We start from the raw sequence: 18,331 nt of genomic DNA, 5'->3' as shown, positions 1-18,331 counted from the left end.
CCAGATCCGATGGCACCAAGGTGAGGGAGCACCCAGTGGAGCTGCAAGGTGGTAGGTTCAAAACAATCCAACAAAAACCACTTTTTCAACCAGTGAGCAGATGGAATTCATCCCCAGAGGAAGCCGAGTAGCAGAAAATATCAGCGGGGGTCAAGAGGGGTTTAGATAGGTCCAGGGAAGAACAGTCCGTGCAAGATGACTAGAAGGAAAATCGGGGATGTAGAGGGGAATTCAAGGGTGTCGAATGGTCCGTTGCTGGCTACGAAGATAGGGGGTCCAGGAGGGTCATGGTCACCCGGTTCCTCCAACCATCCCAGTGCCTCTGTAAGAGACAAAAGAGTTCCGGGCTGGACTGACCACGGAGCTGAGCCTCGCTCTTTGGGTCTTATGAACAACTGAGAGGCAGAAACAGAAGCTAAGGATGTTGAGAGGAAATTAACGACGGTTGAGGGTCTTGAATGGGCTGCTGGAGGGGAAGTCAGGGTTGTAGGAGGAATGTCAGCAGTGTCAGATGATCCATCACTAACTGAGGATGGGTGTCCAGGAGGGTCACCATCACTCAATAATTATTGTGGTATTTGTTAAATGCTTACTATGTGCCCAGCACTATACTAAGTGCTTAGGTAGATAGAAGATCATCAAGTCAGGCAGAATCCCTGTCCCACCTAGAACTCACAGTCTAAGTAGAAGGGAGAACAGGTATTGAATCCCCATTTGGCAGATGAGGAAACTGAGGCTCAGAGAAGTGAAGTGACTTGCCCAAATCACACAGCAGACAAGTGGTGGAACCGGGATTAGAATTCAGAACTTCTGCCTCCCAAGCCCGGGCTCTTTCCACCAGGCCACGCAGCTCCTCAATTCCCGCGAGCGTCCCAGCGCAGCTGTCAGAGACACAACCCTCGGACGAATGGACCTTGGGGCTGAGCCGGGGACTCGCGTGTCCGTAATCGAGCCCCACCCGGACCCAACGCTGGCCCAGCTTTGGCTGGAGCCCAACCCCAGGAGCGTGAATCCGGGCCCATCCAGCAACACCGCTGCTCCCCCACTTTCCTTCCTCTGGGGTAGCTCCATCCAGTTCTCACATCTAGGCCAGAGCCCACAGAGGGAGGCTCCATAGGAGTGGGGGGAGGGGCTGCTATCCCTAACAGACCCTCCTCGGCGCACACACCAGAACAGACAGCGGACGCCATGCAGCAAGTTGTACTTTAATGGAAAAAGAGCATTTGAGAAGCAGCCTCGATGGCGTGGATACACCCCTTTCGACCTCCACCTTGCCGACGATCCAGGGTTCTTGTGTCGTAGCCTGTCCAGAACCCTGCTCTGGCCTCGTCCCTCTGGCTGCCCTAACCCCCAGCCCCTCCAAGCTACCCACTCCAGGGCTCCCCACCTCTCCACCTCTAGCTCAGGAGACCAACCGGGCCAGGTTACCCCGGTCAACATCAGCGGTGGCAAAGGGACTGGCATCCACTGGGGCGGGTTCCCCTTGGAGGCAAGGTATGAAAACCCCCCTGGGGATTACTTGGGCTATGTCCATTCTTCGGCCTCTTCTGCTCCACCATCCTGAGCTTCCATCCCACCAACCTGCTGGGTTTCCCAAGCTGCACCAGGCAGGCCTACGCTGCCCCTTCCCCCACCCTCCATCCAAACCTATCTGTCCGTTCCTCGGTCTCTTTTCAACTCAGACTGTGCCTCTCTGCCTTCCTGCTCTGAGCCTCTGCCCTCCTGCTCTCAGCCTCTGCTCTCTTGCTCTCCCAGTCAAACCCTCTGTACTTTCTGTACCCTCAGGTAGCCCCTAGCCCTATGCTGCTCCCAGCCAATGCTCACTCATCTCTGCCTTGTAGCCCCCACGCCCTCCCCTTTCTCCTTCCTTCCCTCCCCCCGCTTTCCCCACATCCCCCAGTGTCTCTCTGCGCCTCGGATCCCAGGGCTGTTTCGCCAGGTGAAAGCCTCCCGATGAAGCCGTCGTCCGGTTCTTCAGCCCTCGGGCCGATCCGCCACACCCACCCCGGGGCCCGTTTGGCTCCTGGTCGTCCTAGCCTGAGCCCATCCCTGGGGTGGAGGGAGGAGCCCCTTAGAGCTTCTGGAGCAGGCGGAGGGCATAACTTAGGCGTTGGCGGAGGGGTGAGGCACAGCCCTCTCGCTGCAGGGTGCCCGGCTGGTAGGAGGTGGCTCGGCGCTCCTGGTCAATGTAGGTCAGCAGGGGCCCCTCGCCCATCCAACTCAGCACCAGCTTGGTGCGGTCTCGGTAGAAATTGACCTGGGAGTGGGGAGGAAGGAGCGGTTGGCGGGGAAAAAGTTCTAACTGCCCCCTCCTTGAGCACCCAACTCATCATTTTCATCATCATCAAATAGGGTAGCCAAGTGGACATGCCAAACATACGAGAGGAGCCGGCTACAAGAACCCGGATACAGATGATAAAAATAAAACAAGGAGGCCATTAAACAAATTGATGAGCAAGCAAAAAACCCCCAGATTATACATTCATGCAAATGCTATACACTCGAATGACCAGGAAGGGGGGGGGGGCGGAATAAATCAGGGTAGGCATCCTGGAGGAGTTAGTCTTTTGTCTTGTCTTATGCTGTCAAGTCGTCTCCGACCCATAGCGACACCATGGACACATCTCTCCCAGAACACCCCACCTCCATCTGCAATCTATCTGGTAGCGTATCCATAGAGTTTTCTTGGCAAAAATACGGAAGCGGTTTACCACCGCCTCCTTCCACACAGTAAACTTGAGTCTCCACCCTCGACTCTCTCCCGTGCCGCTGCATGCCCAGCGCAGGTGAGTTTTGACTTGTAGCAGATTGCCTTCCACTCGCTAGCCACTGCCCAAGCTAAGAATGAATATGCCTCTGCTTGACTCTCCCTCCCCGTAGTCAAGACTGGTAGAGTACTGAAATTCCCCAGGTGCGATCCCGAGAGGGGGAGTTAGTCTTTAAAGGAAAAGAGGGGACAGGGTTTGGCAGATTTGGGGTGCCAGGGAGTTCCAGGGCAAGGGGAAAGGCAGAAACAATGGATTGGGTGCGGGGAGAGGAAAGCCCGAAGGGCAGTAAGGAGGTTTGCTTGGGAGGGGTGAAGTGTGAGTTTGATCAATAGTATCTATTGAGGGCTTACTGTGGGCAGAGCACTCTACTAAGCACCTGGGAGAGTAATCAGTAGATCACATCAACAGTATTTATTGAACGCTTACTGCGTGCAAAGCACTGGACTAAGCACTCGGGTGAGTACAATGCAACAGCGTTGGTAGTCACGTTCTCTGCCCTCGAGGAGCTTACAGTCTAGTAAGTTGGGGTGCAGCAGGAAGAGAGAGCAGATGGATGAAAAGGAGGCCTCAGACCCAATGCGGGGAAATTTTTGCTCGATGCCAGGGGTGGTGAGAAAGCCAGTTGAGGAGAGGAGTTTTAGAAAGATGTTGTTGGACACTCTATTGTAGGAAAGGCTGAAGACGGGCTTGAGCAGCAGACTCTCCGTGGGCGTGGACAAATGTGGCTCTCTCTATCTCTCTCTTTCCCCCGACCTGGCCCTTGCCCTCTCCACCACCCTCTCACAGTTAACCAATCGACGGCATTTATCCAGCACTGACTGTGTGCAGAGCCCTGTACTAAGCACTTGGGAGCGTCCAGTAGAAGGATGAGGTGTAGTGTGGCCTAGTGGGTAGAGCCCGGGCCTGGGAGTCAGAAGGACCTGGGTTCTAATCCCAGCTGTTCCACATGTCTCCTGTGTGACCTCGGGCAAGTCAGTTACCTCATCTGTAAAATGGGAATAAGAGCGCGAGCCCCATGTGGGACATGGATTGTGTCCAACCTGATTAACTTGTATCTATCCCAGTGCTTAGAACGGTGTTTTGCACATAGTAAGGGCTTAACAAGTACCATAATGATGATGATGATTATTATTCTTAGGGGTGGTAGACATGATCCCTGCCCTCAAGGTGCTTCCAGCCAAAATGTGGCTCCATTGTGCCCTGGCCCCAGAGCATCCCCTGGAACCTACCTGCAGTGTCCCATCACTGAAGAGCATAAGCAGGGCCTGATCCGACTTGAGGAAATGCTGCAGGGAGACGCCAGGGACTGCTATGTCAGCCAGCGGAGGTGTTGGCGGGTTCCCTCCCTGTGGAGGTAGAGGCAGGGTTGGAGGGAGCCTCCCAGGAGGCGGGACGGAGCAGGTGAGTGAGTGCTCCGAAATCCCTTCCGGGGTTCTTCCCGTCCCCGCTCCCAGCCTCACCTCCAGCAGCTGCTGCTGCATGTAGCGGGTGAAAAACTGCAGCACGGCCAGTTTGCCCGCCAGGAACCGGGGCACCTCCGTCCGGGAGAAGGTCATGGGCTCCCCCTGCCCCGTTGAGTAGCAGACGCACCTGGGAGAGGCCAGAGCAGAGTGAGTGTGTGAGCGTCTGAGAGAGAGAGTGCACGCGTGTGTCTAGCAGGTAGCCGGGACGTGGGCCCTGAATCTGCGGGGGGTCCCCTCCCCACCCCCGGCTGGAGCCAGAGCCAGCTGAGACAAGCGGGGCACTCACCCCAGGGGTGGACGCAGAGCCATGTGGGTGCCGTCGCGGAGCAGGACGGCAAAGCCACCGTCCGAGAGCTGATAGCCGAAACCGTACTTATTGGAGTAATCCACCCACTTAGTGACGCAGAGCACGGGACGCTGTTGTCGCTGCTGCCACCACCTCTGCTGACGCCACCGCTGCCCCCAGAGAATCGGCTCCGCTGGGCAAGGTGGCGGGGGGGAGAGAGCGAGGAACTCAGTGGGGGCAGAGCATCCCCGGACCTCCCCCTTCGATCACGGAACCGGGACAGTTGGGACCGGAGCACGTGGGTAGGAAGACCCAGTGCGGACGAGGGGCTAACTGGGGGGGGGGGAGGGAGGCCTTACCTGGAGGTCCAGAGTCCAAGCAGCACTGCAGGATCCGGGTGGCCGGGTGCACCCCCAATCCTGGACTCCCCTCGGGCCTTGCTGTGGGAAAGGAAGAGACCGTAACCGGGCGTGAGAGGGAAGAAGACCCAGAGCGACCGGAGAAGGGAACCCGGGGTGTTGCCCCCATCCTCCCCTCGCCGAATTGCAGGACCAAATCCCCATTCTCAGCCGGCGGCAGCCCATGGTGGCATCCAGCCACGGTCGGGGAAGCCATCGGCCAACGCCTGCCGGCAATCAACCTGCCCACATCTCAGCCGCTCCCTCCTCTCCTCTCCAACTCACCTTCCCTGCCATCCAGGGGGCTCCCGAGGGTCCCACGCATGAGCAGCCGGATTGGAGGGTCCAGGGTCGGAGGCTCTAGTCGGGCACCGCTGGATGGGTCTCCTCCATAGGGGTGCACGATCTGGGGAAGGAGAGCAGGCAAGGAGAGATGGGAGGGGAAGGAGTGCTTCCCCACATTCCAGCCAATCCCACTCCCATCTGCCGTCTGAGCTGGGCTCCCGGCCTCGCTCCTCCTGGGGCTCCCGCAAGGCCCCAGAGCCTCTGGAAGGGGCTAGACAGACCCCAGATTGCCTGCCCATACCACCCTCCCGGGGCGGCCCCATCCTGCTGGTGCCCCCGTTAACAGCCCCCCATTAACAGTCCCGACTTCCGCATTCATAATGATGGGTGCAGGACAAAGACCACTCTCCTCTCCCCCACACTAGGATGGATGGGAAGCGTTCTGCCCTCCTTTGCCCTCTGTCTTGCCCCTTCCCCTCTCTGGGGGGTGGGCGGGGAGGGGGCATCAGTGACTTACCTCAATGTTCTGGCTCTTGGGACCCTGTGGGGCCGGCCGCAGACAGTGGTTTGCTGGCGACTCCTGGACAGGGGGTCCTAGGGGAGGGACCGATGGGTGAGTGGGTGAAAAGCGATGTGGCAGGGAGAGGGATCCGGGAACACCGGGGGCCTTCCCACCGTCTCCTCAGCCAGCCTCCTCAGCCCTGCCCCCACCCATCCCTCCTCGGTGCCCCCTCTACTCACGGGCCTGCTGTGCGGGCAAGGGCAGGGCAGTACCCCCCAGGAACCTCTGTGTGGCCTTCTGGAAAAGCTTGCCGAGCGGCTGGGTGACCGCAAAGATGGGAGCCGCATAGCAGGACCTGGTGGGGAGCCTATCGGGGGTGAAGCCCTGAAGGAGGATGTGGGGGACATTGGATAAGGAAGGGGTGCACAAGGTACCAGCCTGTAACCAAGTCTTTCCTGAGCACGCCTGGTCCCTGTTGGAGAGGGGCCAGGGGCCTCTGCCTTCAGGTGGTCCGGTGGGGGACACGGAACGGACCCAGCCCTAGCCAGCCATCTCTACTGAGCCGTGACAGGAGGGAGCAGAGGAGAAACAGGTCCATAGATGGTGCTGGCCAGTCGAAGGGGTGTGAGGGCTGGGTCAAAGAAGGTTTTCCGGAGCAGTGGCCCTGAACAGGAGGCAAGGGGTGGACACTCCCGGGGTTGGGGAGATAGGGTCCCCGCTCTTCCCGACATCTCCCTTCACGCACCAGCTCACAGGCCATCACTAGTTAGAGCACATGGTCATGCACGTGTGACTTCTGCCAGGGCCTGTAGGGTGGGGAATGTGTGGAAACCCGGAGCCACGTGGGTTCCCCTCCCCCACACCCCCATATCAAACCCACCTGCGAGCGCACATACCTGGGTGAAGAAGTCATGCGCCAGAATCTGGTCCAGGCTGGGCCGGTTGGCAGGGTTGGGGGCCAGCAAGCAGGCAACGAGGTGACGGGCATGGGGGGAGAGGTGGGCGGGCACGGGGTAGCGTGCCTCCCTGATGCTCTGATACATCTCCCGCAGGTGGCTCACCTTGAACGGGGAGCTGCCGGTCAGCACCGTGTACCTGAGGAGGGAGGGAGAGGCCGGGGTGGGGAGAGCCCCTGGATCAAGGGAATGGACCGCCCCCTCCTCCCACCCGCCAGCCCGGCTCTGCCCGCCACTCACATGATACAGCCCAGAGCCCAGACGTCCGACTGGACCGAGTGACCCTTCCGGGAGATGACCTCAGGGGCCAGGTAGTTGGGCGTCCCGCACAGCACCCTGTGGTTGGAGGGAGGAGGAGGGCAGGACAGGGTCGTGGGTGGGGACAGTAACCCCCACGCCCAGCCTGAGACACACATATCAATCGTGCACGGACTGGAGGAAGGCAGGGCCAGGCGGGGACTGGCCCGTGCACCCCTATTTCCGCCCTCCTCCGGCTGGGGTGAAGAAAGGCAAGTAGGGGAACAGATACGGTGCTCGACGGGTTCAGATTCGGGCTCTGTCCCAGACACATGAGACCCCGAGTCAGGCCATTCTGGGGCAGCCCCAAAGGCCGTCCAGCCCAGGACCCTGTCCCCTCTGCCAGCGGCACCGGAACACTTGGAGGAACTGAACGACGGGGGCCCTCCTGGACACCTCTCCCTTCCCCCAGACATTCCTAATTTCCTCCCATACACACACGCGCGCACTCTCCCACTCACCCTCGGCAGCGGCCCCCTGGCTCTGCTCTGGTGGCTAGTCCCAGGTCTCCGATCTTCACTTCCATATTCTTATTGACGAAGAAATTACCTGGAGAAGGGAGGGGAAGGAAGGGTGAGGGCAGAGATGGAGAAAGGGGTGAACACGCTCTTCCCCCAGCCTCCTATTCCACCAGCCTCCTATCCCCCAACTTCCTCTCCCCAACTCCTTCTCCCCCAGCCTCCTATCCCCTCTTCTCCCACCCGCCTCCTTCGCTCAGGACCCTCTCCATAAACCTCCTCCCCGCCCCCAACCACCACCTCCTCTCCCTCCAGCCTCCCATCTGCCCGGCCTTCCAGGGGCTCATACTGAGCTTGAGGTCTCGGTGGATGATTCCCTGCTGGTGCAGGTAGCGCAGGCCGCCAACGATGCCCCGCAGGTAATAGCGGGCCTCGGGTTCAGTCAGAGTCTTCCGGGCCTTCAGGATGTGGGCTAGCGACTGTAGGGATCAGGAAAGATGGGGGTTGTGGGTGCTGTCTGCCTTCCTCCTTGCCCCCGCCCCACCCGCCCCAATCTCCCCCACCCCACAGATCCCAGAGGAATGATCCGGTTAGATCTTAACCCGGGGCCGAGATCCACCAAGTCCACGAAGCCCGCTCCCACCCCAGGGCAGGCACCCAGAGAGCCCTAGAGATCGAACCTTCCCCGCCCCTTCCCCCCGACCACGGAGTCAGGGGCCCCCACCTTGCGGCTGCAGTACTCCAGCACCATGTAGATGTGGTCGTGGTCAGCAAAGTGCCGGTGGAAGCCAACGACATTGCGGTGCCGCAGGCAGCTGTGCAGCTCGATCTCCCGCTCCACCTGCCAGCGGGAAATGCGGCTGCTTCTGGGGTGGAGCGCAGGTAGTGGGGAAGGGGTCAGGGTTGCCGAGAGGGCCGGTGGGGGGGATATTGGGGTACAGGGGTCCCCTTTGTCTGCCCCCCATCAGCTATGAGGGAAGCTGATGGGGGAAGGGGACTGGTCTTTACCTTGCCCCGCTGCTCCAGATGGCCGGTATGGGTTCGAGGCACAACCTTGAGGGCGAACACTCTGTTGGTGGACATGTCGGTCAGCTTGTAACAGCGGCCGAAAGCACCCTGGGGGGAGGGGCGAGGAATGAGGTGTTGGGGAGAAGGAAGCTGTGGGTATCCTAGAGAAGGCAACGTGCCTAAACCCTTCGCTGAGCACAGTGCTCAGCACAGAATAACCTCTTTAGAATTACCTCTGTTCTTTCCCTCTCTGTCTGGAGCGTCCCACTCCCCACCCCAACTCCAGGCCCACTGGAGCCCCAGCCCTCTCCCCGCCATCCCTCCACTCATATATGGCCGTTCTTCTATTAGTTGCCACACAGACACTCTAAATACAGATATGTGCACCCACAGAGACACACCCACAGATATGTGGAAAGGGGTACACACACACACACACACAAAAACCAGATACTCCCAGACACTCAGCTATAGATACACAAGCCCACAGAGCTGCACTCGAATGCACGCCCAGAGATACAGCCCAGATATACACAGAGATGGATCTAGAAATACACACACGGGCGCATCCAGATACAGACGCACACTCATGTGCTGAAATACACACACTCATGTGCACACGCAGTGACACACGTGTTCCCCAGCTGCCAGCCAAGAGGAGAGTCCCCCCTCCTCCACCCTGCCCCTAGCCCCCCGGGACGACGCCACCACCTCAGTTTCCCCTCTCCTGCTTTCTGCCGGGGGCAGGCCAGTGAATCTGGGGAGGGGGTCTCCAGGGAGCTGTAGGGCCTGCGGAGTCGGGGAGCGGGGAGGTCTCCCCATTACCTTTCCCAGGAGCTTTCCCCTCTTGTAGATGCGCCCGGTGCCTGGGTCCCGGATGAAGCGGCCCAGGGTGTCTCTCTCCCTTCGCCTCGAGCCCCTCAGGTCCATCCTGTCCCACCCGCCTGCCACACCCCCACGCAGCCCCCCCACCCCCACCCGGGGGCCCTGCCCCTGTCCCTGCCCCTGCCCCAGTGTCCTGCACTGGGCTCCGGTCTGCAGGGTGAGCCTGGCTGGCCAAAGCTTCATATACCCCCCAGGGGCTAAGCCTTCCGCCCACTGTGTCCTGATTGGATGGCCAGGAAGGAAGGGGGGCCAGAGGATGGGGGGGAAAGAGAGGCAAGCCAAATCCCTGGGGAGGAGGGGGCTGAAGGGGGAGGGAAGGAGAGGGGAGAGGTCACGCACAGAGGCAGCTGCAAAGTAACCTAGAGCTGCCGGTGGGGGGGTTAGTGTCTGGATCCGTTTCTAAGTGTGTGTATGTGTGCCCGCGTGCTTGTCTGGAGTGAGTCCACGTGTATACATGTGTGCCCCTCCATGTACCCTGATTTATAATAATGTTGGTATTTGTTAAGCGCTTACTATGTGCCGAGCACTGTTTTAAGCGCTGGGGTAGATACAAGGTAATTAGGTTGTCCCACAAGAGGCTCGCAGTCTTTATCCCCATTTTACAGATGGGGGAGCTGAGGCACCGAGAAGTTAAGTGACTTGCCCACAGTCACACAGGTGACAAGGGGCAGAGCCGAGGCTCGAACCCATGACCTCGGACTCCCAAGTCCGTGTTCTTTCCACTGAGCCACGCTGCTTCTCACTGAGCCACGCTCATGTTTGGGGGGCTGGGGGGATATATGTTTGCACCTCTGTGCATATATATATGCGTCTCTGAGCATGGATGCAAATAGTTTTCCTTGTATATTTCTGTGTCTGGTGGGTCTCTATAAGTGTGATTGTGTCTGACTGTGCGTATCTATGAGGGTGATGCGTTCTCCTCTCCGGCATGTGTTTTCCATTCCACACGTAAGCCTGTGTCTACATAACTCTGTGTTTGAAAAGTGGCTCTGCATTAAGCATTGCATATTGGACCATGTAAGCCTGGGTGAGTGCAACTTCTGAAGACGTAGTCTGCCTACGTGCATCTGGTGTCCGTCATGATTGTGTCCCGTGTAGACTTGCTGTGAGGGTTGTGTGTACACGCATGTGTGTCGTGTGCCTGTATATACCATAAGCAGAAGCCGCTGCTTAAGGAAAAGCAGCGTGGCTCAGTGGAAAGAGCACTGGTTTAAGAGTCAGAGGTGATGGGTTCTAATCCCGGCTCTGCCACTCAGCTGTGTGACTTTGGGCAAGTCACTTAACTTCTCTGTGCCTCAGTGACCTCATCCGGAAAAAGGGGATTAAGACTGTGAGCCCCACTGTGGGACAACCTGATTACCTCGTATCCACCCCCAGCACTTAGAACGGTGCTTGTCACATAGTAAGCGCTTAATAAATACCAAAGAATATTATTATTATTATAAGCAACATGACCTAGTGGAAAGAGCGTGAGTCAGAGAACCTGGGTTCTAATCCTGGCTTCCCCACTTGTCTGCTGTGTGACCTTGGACAAGTCGCTGAACTTCTGTGCCTCCGTTTCCTCATCTGTAAACTGGGGATTAAGACTGTGAGCCCCATGTGGGAGCGGGGCTGTGTCCAATCTGATGATCTTGTTCCTACCCCAGCGCTTAGTACAGTGCCTGGCACATAGTAAGTGCTTTAACAAATAGCGTTATAATAAAATACAAAGGTGATGGGGGTCTCGTGTGTGTGAGTGAGGACATAGCCGTGGGCGGGTGTTTGTGCACGTGAAAGTTGTGAGTTGATGTCCGTACAGGTATGCAGGTTCATGCGTGTTCCGGTGAATACATTCATGTCTTTCAGTGAATATTCATTCATTCATTCAATAGTACTTATTGAGAGCTTACTATGTGCAGAGCACTGTACTAAGCGCTTGGAATGGACAAATCGGCAACAGATAGAGACAGTCCCTGCCCATTGACGGGCTTACAGTCTAATCGGGGGAGACAGACAAAAACAGTAGGAGTCACATATGTTTCCTTTTCCAGATGGGAACCCAGAGGGCTAGAAGCCCTGCTTCCCATTCCAGGGCTCCCTCTTCCTCGTTCCAACACCCCCCAGCCCCGACCTCACCTGCCCACTTTACAACTATAGGCCTGGGGGCCCAGGTGGACAGACACCTGTCCATTAAAACAGTGCTTGGCACATACTAATCGCTTAACAAATACTATTATTATTATTATTAATAAGTGCTAACCCTCCCCCCAGCCTTCGCCACCCATCAAGGTGGGACTCAATTCCTCTCTGAACGGGCCACCAAGGGATTTCTCTTAGGCTCGAAGCCCTCTTAGAGAAGGGGCTGCCGCCCGCGAGGATTAAGGAGGAGGCAGCGCCCTCTGCTGTCCAGATGGAGAAAGACAGTTGGGACCTGCAGGGCCACATAGTGGCCAGCAGAGGGCAGCACCCCACCAGCGATGAATAATAGTGATACTACTAATTAATAATAATGTCGGTATTTGTTAAGCGCTTACTATGTGCAGAGCACTGTTCGAAGCGCTGGGGGAGATACAGGGTCATCAGGTTGTCCCACGTGAGGCTCACAGTCTTAATCCCCATTTTACAGATGAGGTCACTGAGGCCCAGAGAAGTGAAGTGACCTCCCCACAGTTGGTATTTGTATCTGTTAAGCGCTTACTATGTGCAGAGCACTGTTCGAAGCGCTGGGGGAGATACAGGGTCATCAGGTTGTCCTACGTGAGGCTCCCAGTTAATCCCCATTTTACAGAGGGGGTCACTGAGGCCCAGAGAAGTGAAGTGACTTGCCCCCAGTCACACAGCTGACAAGTGGCGGAGCCAGGATTCGAACCCATGACCTGTGACTCCCAAGCCCGGGCTCTTTCCACTGAGCCACGCTGCTAATTATAATAATGGTATTTGTTAAGCGCTTACTGTGTGCCAGGCACCGTAATGAGCGCTGGGGTGGATACACGCAAATTGCGTTGGACACAGTCCCTGCCCCACGTAGGGCTCACGGCCTTAATCCCCATTTTACAGATGAGGGAACTGAGGCCCAGAGAAGTGACATGCCCGAGGTCAGAAGGCAGACAAATGAGGGAGCCGGGATTAGAACTCATGACCTTCGGACTCCCAGACCTGTGCTCTATCCACTATGGTGTGTGCCAAACTGTTCTAAGTGCTGGGGTAAATATAAGTTAGGTTGGACACAGTCCCTGTCCCAAATAGGGCTCACACTCTTAATCCTCATTTTACAGATGAGGTAACTGAGGCACAGAGAAGTGAAGTGACTTGCCCAAGGTCACCCACCTGACATGGGGGTGGAGCAGGGATTAGAACCCATGACCTTCTGACTCCCAGGCCTGTGCTCTATCCACTAAGCCATTCTGGTCTCGACCCTATTAGTCAATCAGTCAATCAATCGATTGCTTTTATTGAGCACTTACTGTGTTCTGAGCACTGTACTATGCGCTTGGAAGAGTACAGTGCAATAATAAGACACATTCCCTGCCCACAACAATCTTACAGTCTAGAAAGGGAAACAGACAGGAAAACCAGTTTCAGATATGGACAGGTGCTGTAGAGATGAGGGTGGGCTGAAGATTAAGTGCTTAAAAGGTCCCCATCCAAGTGCCTGGGAGATGCAGAAGGGAGAGGGAGTAGGGGGCTTAATTGAGGAAGGCCTCTTGGAAGAGATGGAATTTTCAGCTCCCCCTCCCTTTCGCATCACCTTATCTCACTCCCTTTTGCTCTTCCCCCCCTTCCCCACAGCACTTATGCATATATATGTATATATAATTCTATTTATATCGATGCCTGTTCACTTGTATTGATGTCCGCCTCCCCCCCTCTAGACTGTAAACCCGTTGTGGACAGGGATTTTCTCTCTTAATTGCTGTATTGTACTTTTACTCCTTCATCCAATCATATTCCCACGGCTATGTCCTCACTCACACACACGAGACCCCCATCACCTTTGTATTTTATTATAACGCTATTTGTTAAAGCACTTACTATGTGCCAGGCACTGTACTAAGCGCTGGGGTAGGAACAAGATCATCAGATTGGACACAGCCCCGCTCCCACATGGGGCTCACAGTCTTAATCCCCAGTTTACAGATGAGGAAACGGAGGCACAGAAGTTCAGCGACTTGTCCAAGGTCACACAGCAGACAAGTGGGGAAGCCAGGATTAGAACCCAGGTTCTCTGACTCACGCTCTTTCCACTAGGTCATGTTGCTTATAATAATAATAATATTCTTTGGTATTTATTAAGCGCTTACTATGTGACAAGCACCGTTCTAAGTGCTGGGGGTGGATACGAGGTAATCAGGTTGTCCCACAGTGGGGCTCACAGTCTTAATCCCCTTTTTCCGGATGAGGTCACTGAGGCACAGAGAAGTTAAGTGACTTGCCCAAAGTCACACAGCTGAGTGGCAGAGCCGGGATTAGAACCCATCACCTCTGACTCTTAAACCAGTGCTCTTTCCACTGAGCCACGCTGCTTTTCCTTAAGCAGCGGCTTCTGCTTATGGTATATACAGGCACACGACACACATGCGTGTACACACAACCCTCACAGCAAGTCTACACGGGACACAATCATGACGGACACCAGATGCACGTAGGCAGACTACGTCTTCAGAAGTTGCACTCACCCAGGCTTACATGGTCCAATATGCAATGCTTAATGCAGAGCCACTTTTCAAACACAGAGTTATGTAGACACAGGCTTACGTGTGGAATGGAAAACACATGCCGGAGAGGAGAACGCATCACCCTCATAGATACGCACAGTCAGACACAATCACACTTATAGAGACCCACCAGACACAGAAATATACAAGGAAAACTATTTGCATCCATGCTCAGAGACGCATATATATATGCACAGAGGTGCAAACATATATCCCCCCAGCCCCCCAAACATCTGCGCTTACTGTGTGCAGAGCCTGTACTAAGCACCTGGAAAGTACAGTTCAGCAACAGAGACACTCCCTACCCAACAACAGGCTCCAAGAGCTTAGTACAGTGCTCTGCACACGGTAAGCACTCAATAAATACACTTGAGTGAATGAATGAATAAGGCTTTAATAATAACGTTGGTGTTTGTTAAGCACTTACTATGTGCCGAGCACTGTTCTAAGCGCTGGGGTAGATACAGGGTAATCGGGTTGTCCCACGTGAGGCTCACAATTAATCCCCATTTTAGAGATGAGGGAACTGAGGCACAGAGAAGTTAAGTGACTTGCCCAAAGTCACACAGCTGACGAGTGGCAGAGCCGGGATTCCAACTCATGACCTCTGACTCCCAAGCCCGTGCTCCTTCCACTGAGCCACGCTGCTTCTTTGAAGGCCCAGTAATAATAATAATTACTATTATTATTATTATGGTACTTGTTAAGCATTTACTATGTGCCAAGCACTGTACTAAGTGCTAGGGTAGATACAAGTTAGGTTGGACACAGTCCCTGTCCCACATAGGGCTCATACTCTTAATCTCCATTTTACAGATGAGGTAACTGAGGCCTAGAGAAGTGAATGTACTTGCCCAAGGTCACACTGCAGACACGTGGCGGAGTCAGAATTAGAACCCAAGACCTTCTGACTCCCAGACCCAGGCTCTATCCACTAAACCCTGCTACTTCTCCAGTAGGAGATCCCTGTGGGAGGGGTAGAGGGGAAACTCACCTGCAAGTTGGTAAGTGAGGAGAGGTGGACAAATGCTCACCGGAAACTCTCTTCCTGCTGAGAAATGAATTGAAAATAGTCCATTTCACCTCTTCAGGGTGGGGGAGGTCCATGGGCACTGGGGAGGGGGGCAAATTCTAGGGATTCTAGGGAGGGGCGGGAGGGCAAGGGAGATGTTTGGAGATTTTAACCCTTTAAAGGCAAAGAGTCAACTTTCCACTGTGACTGTAGGGGTTGGCAAGGAGGGTGGGGCTGTGGAGGGACGAGCAGACTTCTAAGTCCTAGAAAGATCCAATTTTGGCCCCACTTTTTAAAACTGGCATCTGTTAGGCACTTTTTCTATGTGCCAGACACTGTACTAAGTGCTGGAGTAGATACAAGCTAATTAGGGAAGCAGCATGGCCTGATAATAATAATGATGATGATGGTATTTGTTAAGCACTTACTATGTGCTGAGCACTGTTCCAAGCACTGGATAGATACAAGGTTATCAGGTTGCCCACGTTGGGCTCACAGTCTTAATCCCCATTTTACAGATGAGGTAACTGAGGCACAGAGAAGTTAAGTGACTTGCCTAAAGTCACACAGCTGACAAGTGGCAGAACCAGGATGAGAACCCATGACCTCTGACTCCCAAGCCCAGGCTCTTTCCACTAAGTCACGCGGCTTCTCTACGAGTGGCCTAGTGGATGGAACCCAGGTTTGGGAGTCAGAAGGACCTGGGTTCTAATCCCCATTCTGCCACCTATCTGCTGTGTGACCTTGGGCAAGTCACTTCACTGTGCCGCAGTTACCTTAAAATGGGGATTAAGACTGTGAGCCCCAGGTGGGACATGGACTGTGTCCAACCCGATTAGCTTGTATCTACCCCAGCGCTTATAACACAGTAAAGTACTTAAATACCATTAAAAAAATCACCTAGGCAGGATGCAGTTCATGGCCCATGGGGGGCTCACAGTCTTAATCCCCATATTACAGATGAGGTAACTGAAGCACAGAGAAGTGAAGTGATTTGCCCAAGGTCACACCTCAGATAAGTAGCAGAGCCAGGATTAGAGAACCCAGGTCCCCTGACTCCCAGGCTAGGGCTCTTTCCAATAAGTCACGCTGCTTCTCACTTAGAAATCTCTGGCTCTTTTTTAGCCTTGCTCAGAAGCTCTCAAGTAGCACCTCCACTCAATCAGTCAATAATATTTACTGAGTACCCACTATGGGCAGAGCACAGAGCCCTAAGCCCTAAGTGGGTTCTAATCTAATCCTTTGGGCAAGTCACTTCACTTCTCTGGGCCTCAATTCCCTCATCTGGAAAATGGGGATGAAGACTATGAGCCCCACGTGGGACAACCTGATGACCTTATATCTACCCCAGCACTTAGAACAGTGCTTGGTGCATAGTAAGGGCTTAACACATGCCATCATCATTATTATTAGAAGAGGATGTAAAAATCAGGGCCTCTTTCCTCAAGGGGTTTATAGTCTAGCTGGGGAAAGAGAGAGCTGCAGATTGAGAGTAACAGAGTATCTGAGACATGTACGTAAGTGCTTCATGAGGTTGTTAGTACTCAAATGCTTAGGTGTCGTGGGAGGGCTGAATTAGCAGTTGCCCCAAATGCCACGGTGGCTTCATATCAGGGGAGCTGGGAGCCCAACGGGGCATAGGCCCCCATCATCAGCAAAGAGTTCATTCAATTATATTTATTGAGCTTTTACTGTGTGCAGAGAACTGCTGGTGCCCCTGCTTTGCCACAACAGCCCAACCAAATTCAAAGCTCAAATCCTTTTCTCCACCCAACTTGCCCATCATAGGCAACACTGTCTCAAGCCCCCCCGTTTGTACCAACCAGGATCTTCCTGGACCAGGGGAGCCTCAGTGACATGTAAAAGAGTTCAAACCACACCTCTGATCACCAAGGTTACTGTGAAAAGTTTTTTTTACTTAGTTTTACAAACGTGCAAGGGAGTGACACATACGTACACTCACTCTACTCTACCAAGAGATCAATACAATTTGTGGTCAAAGGAGCCCTTTCTGCCAATACTTCTTTTTTATACTTCCAAGCTGCTATTCTCAGCATGCTTCCCTGCATGCTCCTGCTGCTCTGCCTGCCTCTTGTTTGTTTGTTTGTTTGTTTGTTTACTTACCTACCTCTCCTTTAGATAGAGAGATATCTACCCATTTCTCTGCCCTCCTTTGAATGCCTCAAAGCAACCGCCTTTTATCTGGCTTAGGTGTGGCAGTCACTGATTAGTCCAGGCCCCTTACTGGGTAGAATAGGGAGAGAAAGCCCTGCCTCCCTCCATGCTTCCCTCCCACCCCCAGGCCCGCAATCACCTGCCTCAGATGGAGCCCATCAGTGCCTTCACAAAGTCTCTCCCTTGTTGCTGTTTGCGAAATCGCAAACAGTCACTAACAAGGAAGCTTGTTGTGGGCTCACCACAGACATCACCACCTCCACCCTGACCACCACCATCCTCCCCACGTCTGAAATCTGTAATCGTGAAAAGCAGCATGGTGTAGGGGAAAGAGCATAGGCCTGTGAGTCAGAGGACCTGGGTTCTAATCCCTGCTCTGCCGCTTGCCTGCTGCGTGACCTTGGGGAAGTCATTTCACTTCTCTTTCTGCTTCAGTTCCCTCATTTGTGAAAGGGGGAGTAAAGCCTCCTCCCTCCTATTTAAACTGTGAGCCCAGGGTGGGACAGGGACTGTCCCCAACCTGATGATCTTGTATCAACCCCAGGGCTTAGTACATGCTAAGTGCTTAACAAGCACCACATAGTAGTAGTGATATTATTTTTGATTCCTCTCTCTCTTTCAACCCCCATATTCAGTCTGTTGGTTCTCCTTCCACAACATGGTGGATCCTTCGCTTCCTCTCCAGCCAAAGAGCCATCTTGCTGGTTCCAAGCACTTGTTATATCCCAGCTTGACTACTGAGAAGCAGCTTGGTTTAGTGGAAGGAGCAAGGGCTTGGGAGTCAGAGGTCATGAGTTCTAATCCCAGATCTGCCACTTGTCAGCTGTGTGACTTTGGGCAAGTCACTTCACTTCTCTGTGCCTCAGTTACCTCATCTGTAAAATGGGGATTAAGACTGGGAGCCCTACGAGGGACAACCAGATTACCTTGTATCTACCCCAGCACTTAGAACAGTGCTTGGCACATAGTAAGCGCTTAACAATACCATCATTATTATTATTATTACAGCATCGATAATAATAATGATGATGATGGTATTTGTTAAGCGCTTACTGGGTGTCAAGCACTGTTAAGTGCTGGGTTAGATACAAGCTAATCAGGTTAGGCACAGTCCCGGTCCCTTATGGGGCTCTCAGTCTCAGTC

The 18,331-nt window shown here is 54.4% G+C and overlaps 1 protein-coding gene across 1 annotated transcript; it reads right to left on the bottom strand.

Moving 5' to 3' along the window:
• Positions 1 to 1,869: 1,869 nt before the first annotated feature.
• Positions 1,870 to 9,351, bottom strand: PLK5 (polo like kinase 5 (inactive)). The gene is made up of 15 exons (XM_016227354.3): positions 9,247 to 9,351; positions 8,422 to 8,529; positions 8,138 to 8,254; positions 7,763 to 7,892; positions 7,417 to 7,504; positions 6,899 to 6,994; positions 6,599 to 6,797; positions 5,942 to 6,086; positions 5,718 to 5,794; positions 5,201 to 5,321; positions 4,877 to 4,957; positions 4,518 to 4,710; positions 4,229 to 4,358; positions 3,998 to 4,114; positions 1,870 to 2,257 (listed from the first exon to the last, which is right to left on the bottom strand). Exons 1-15 carry the CDS (start codon positions 9,349 to 9,351, stop codon positions 2,072 to 2,074), a joined length of 1,893 nt encoding a protein of 630 aa, XP_016082840.2. The 3' UTR covers positions 1,870 to 2,071.
• Between the last annotated feature and the right edge of the window lie 8,980 nt (positions 9,352 to 18,331).

Source organism: Ornithorhynchus anatinus, chromosome X1 (assembly GCF_004115215.2).
Source record: "Ornithorhynchus anatinus isolate Pmale09 chromosome X1, mOrnAna1.pri.v4, whole genome shotgun sequence".
Classification (NCBI taxonomy): domain Eukaryota; kingdom Metazoa; phylum Chordata; class Mammalia; order Monotremata; family Ornithorhynchidae; genus Ornithorhynchus; species Ornithorhynchus anatinus.
This window is presented reverse-complemented; position numbering and strand designations above follow the sequence as displayed.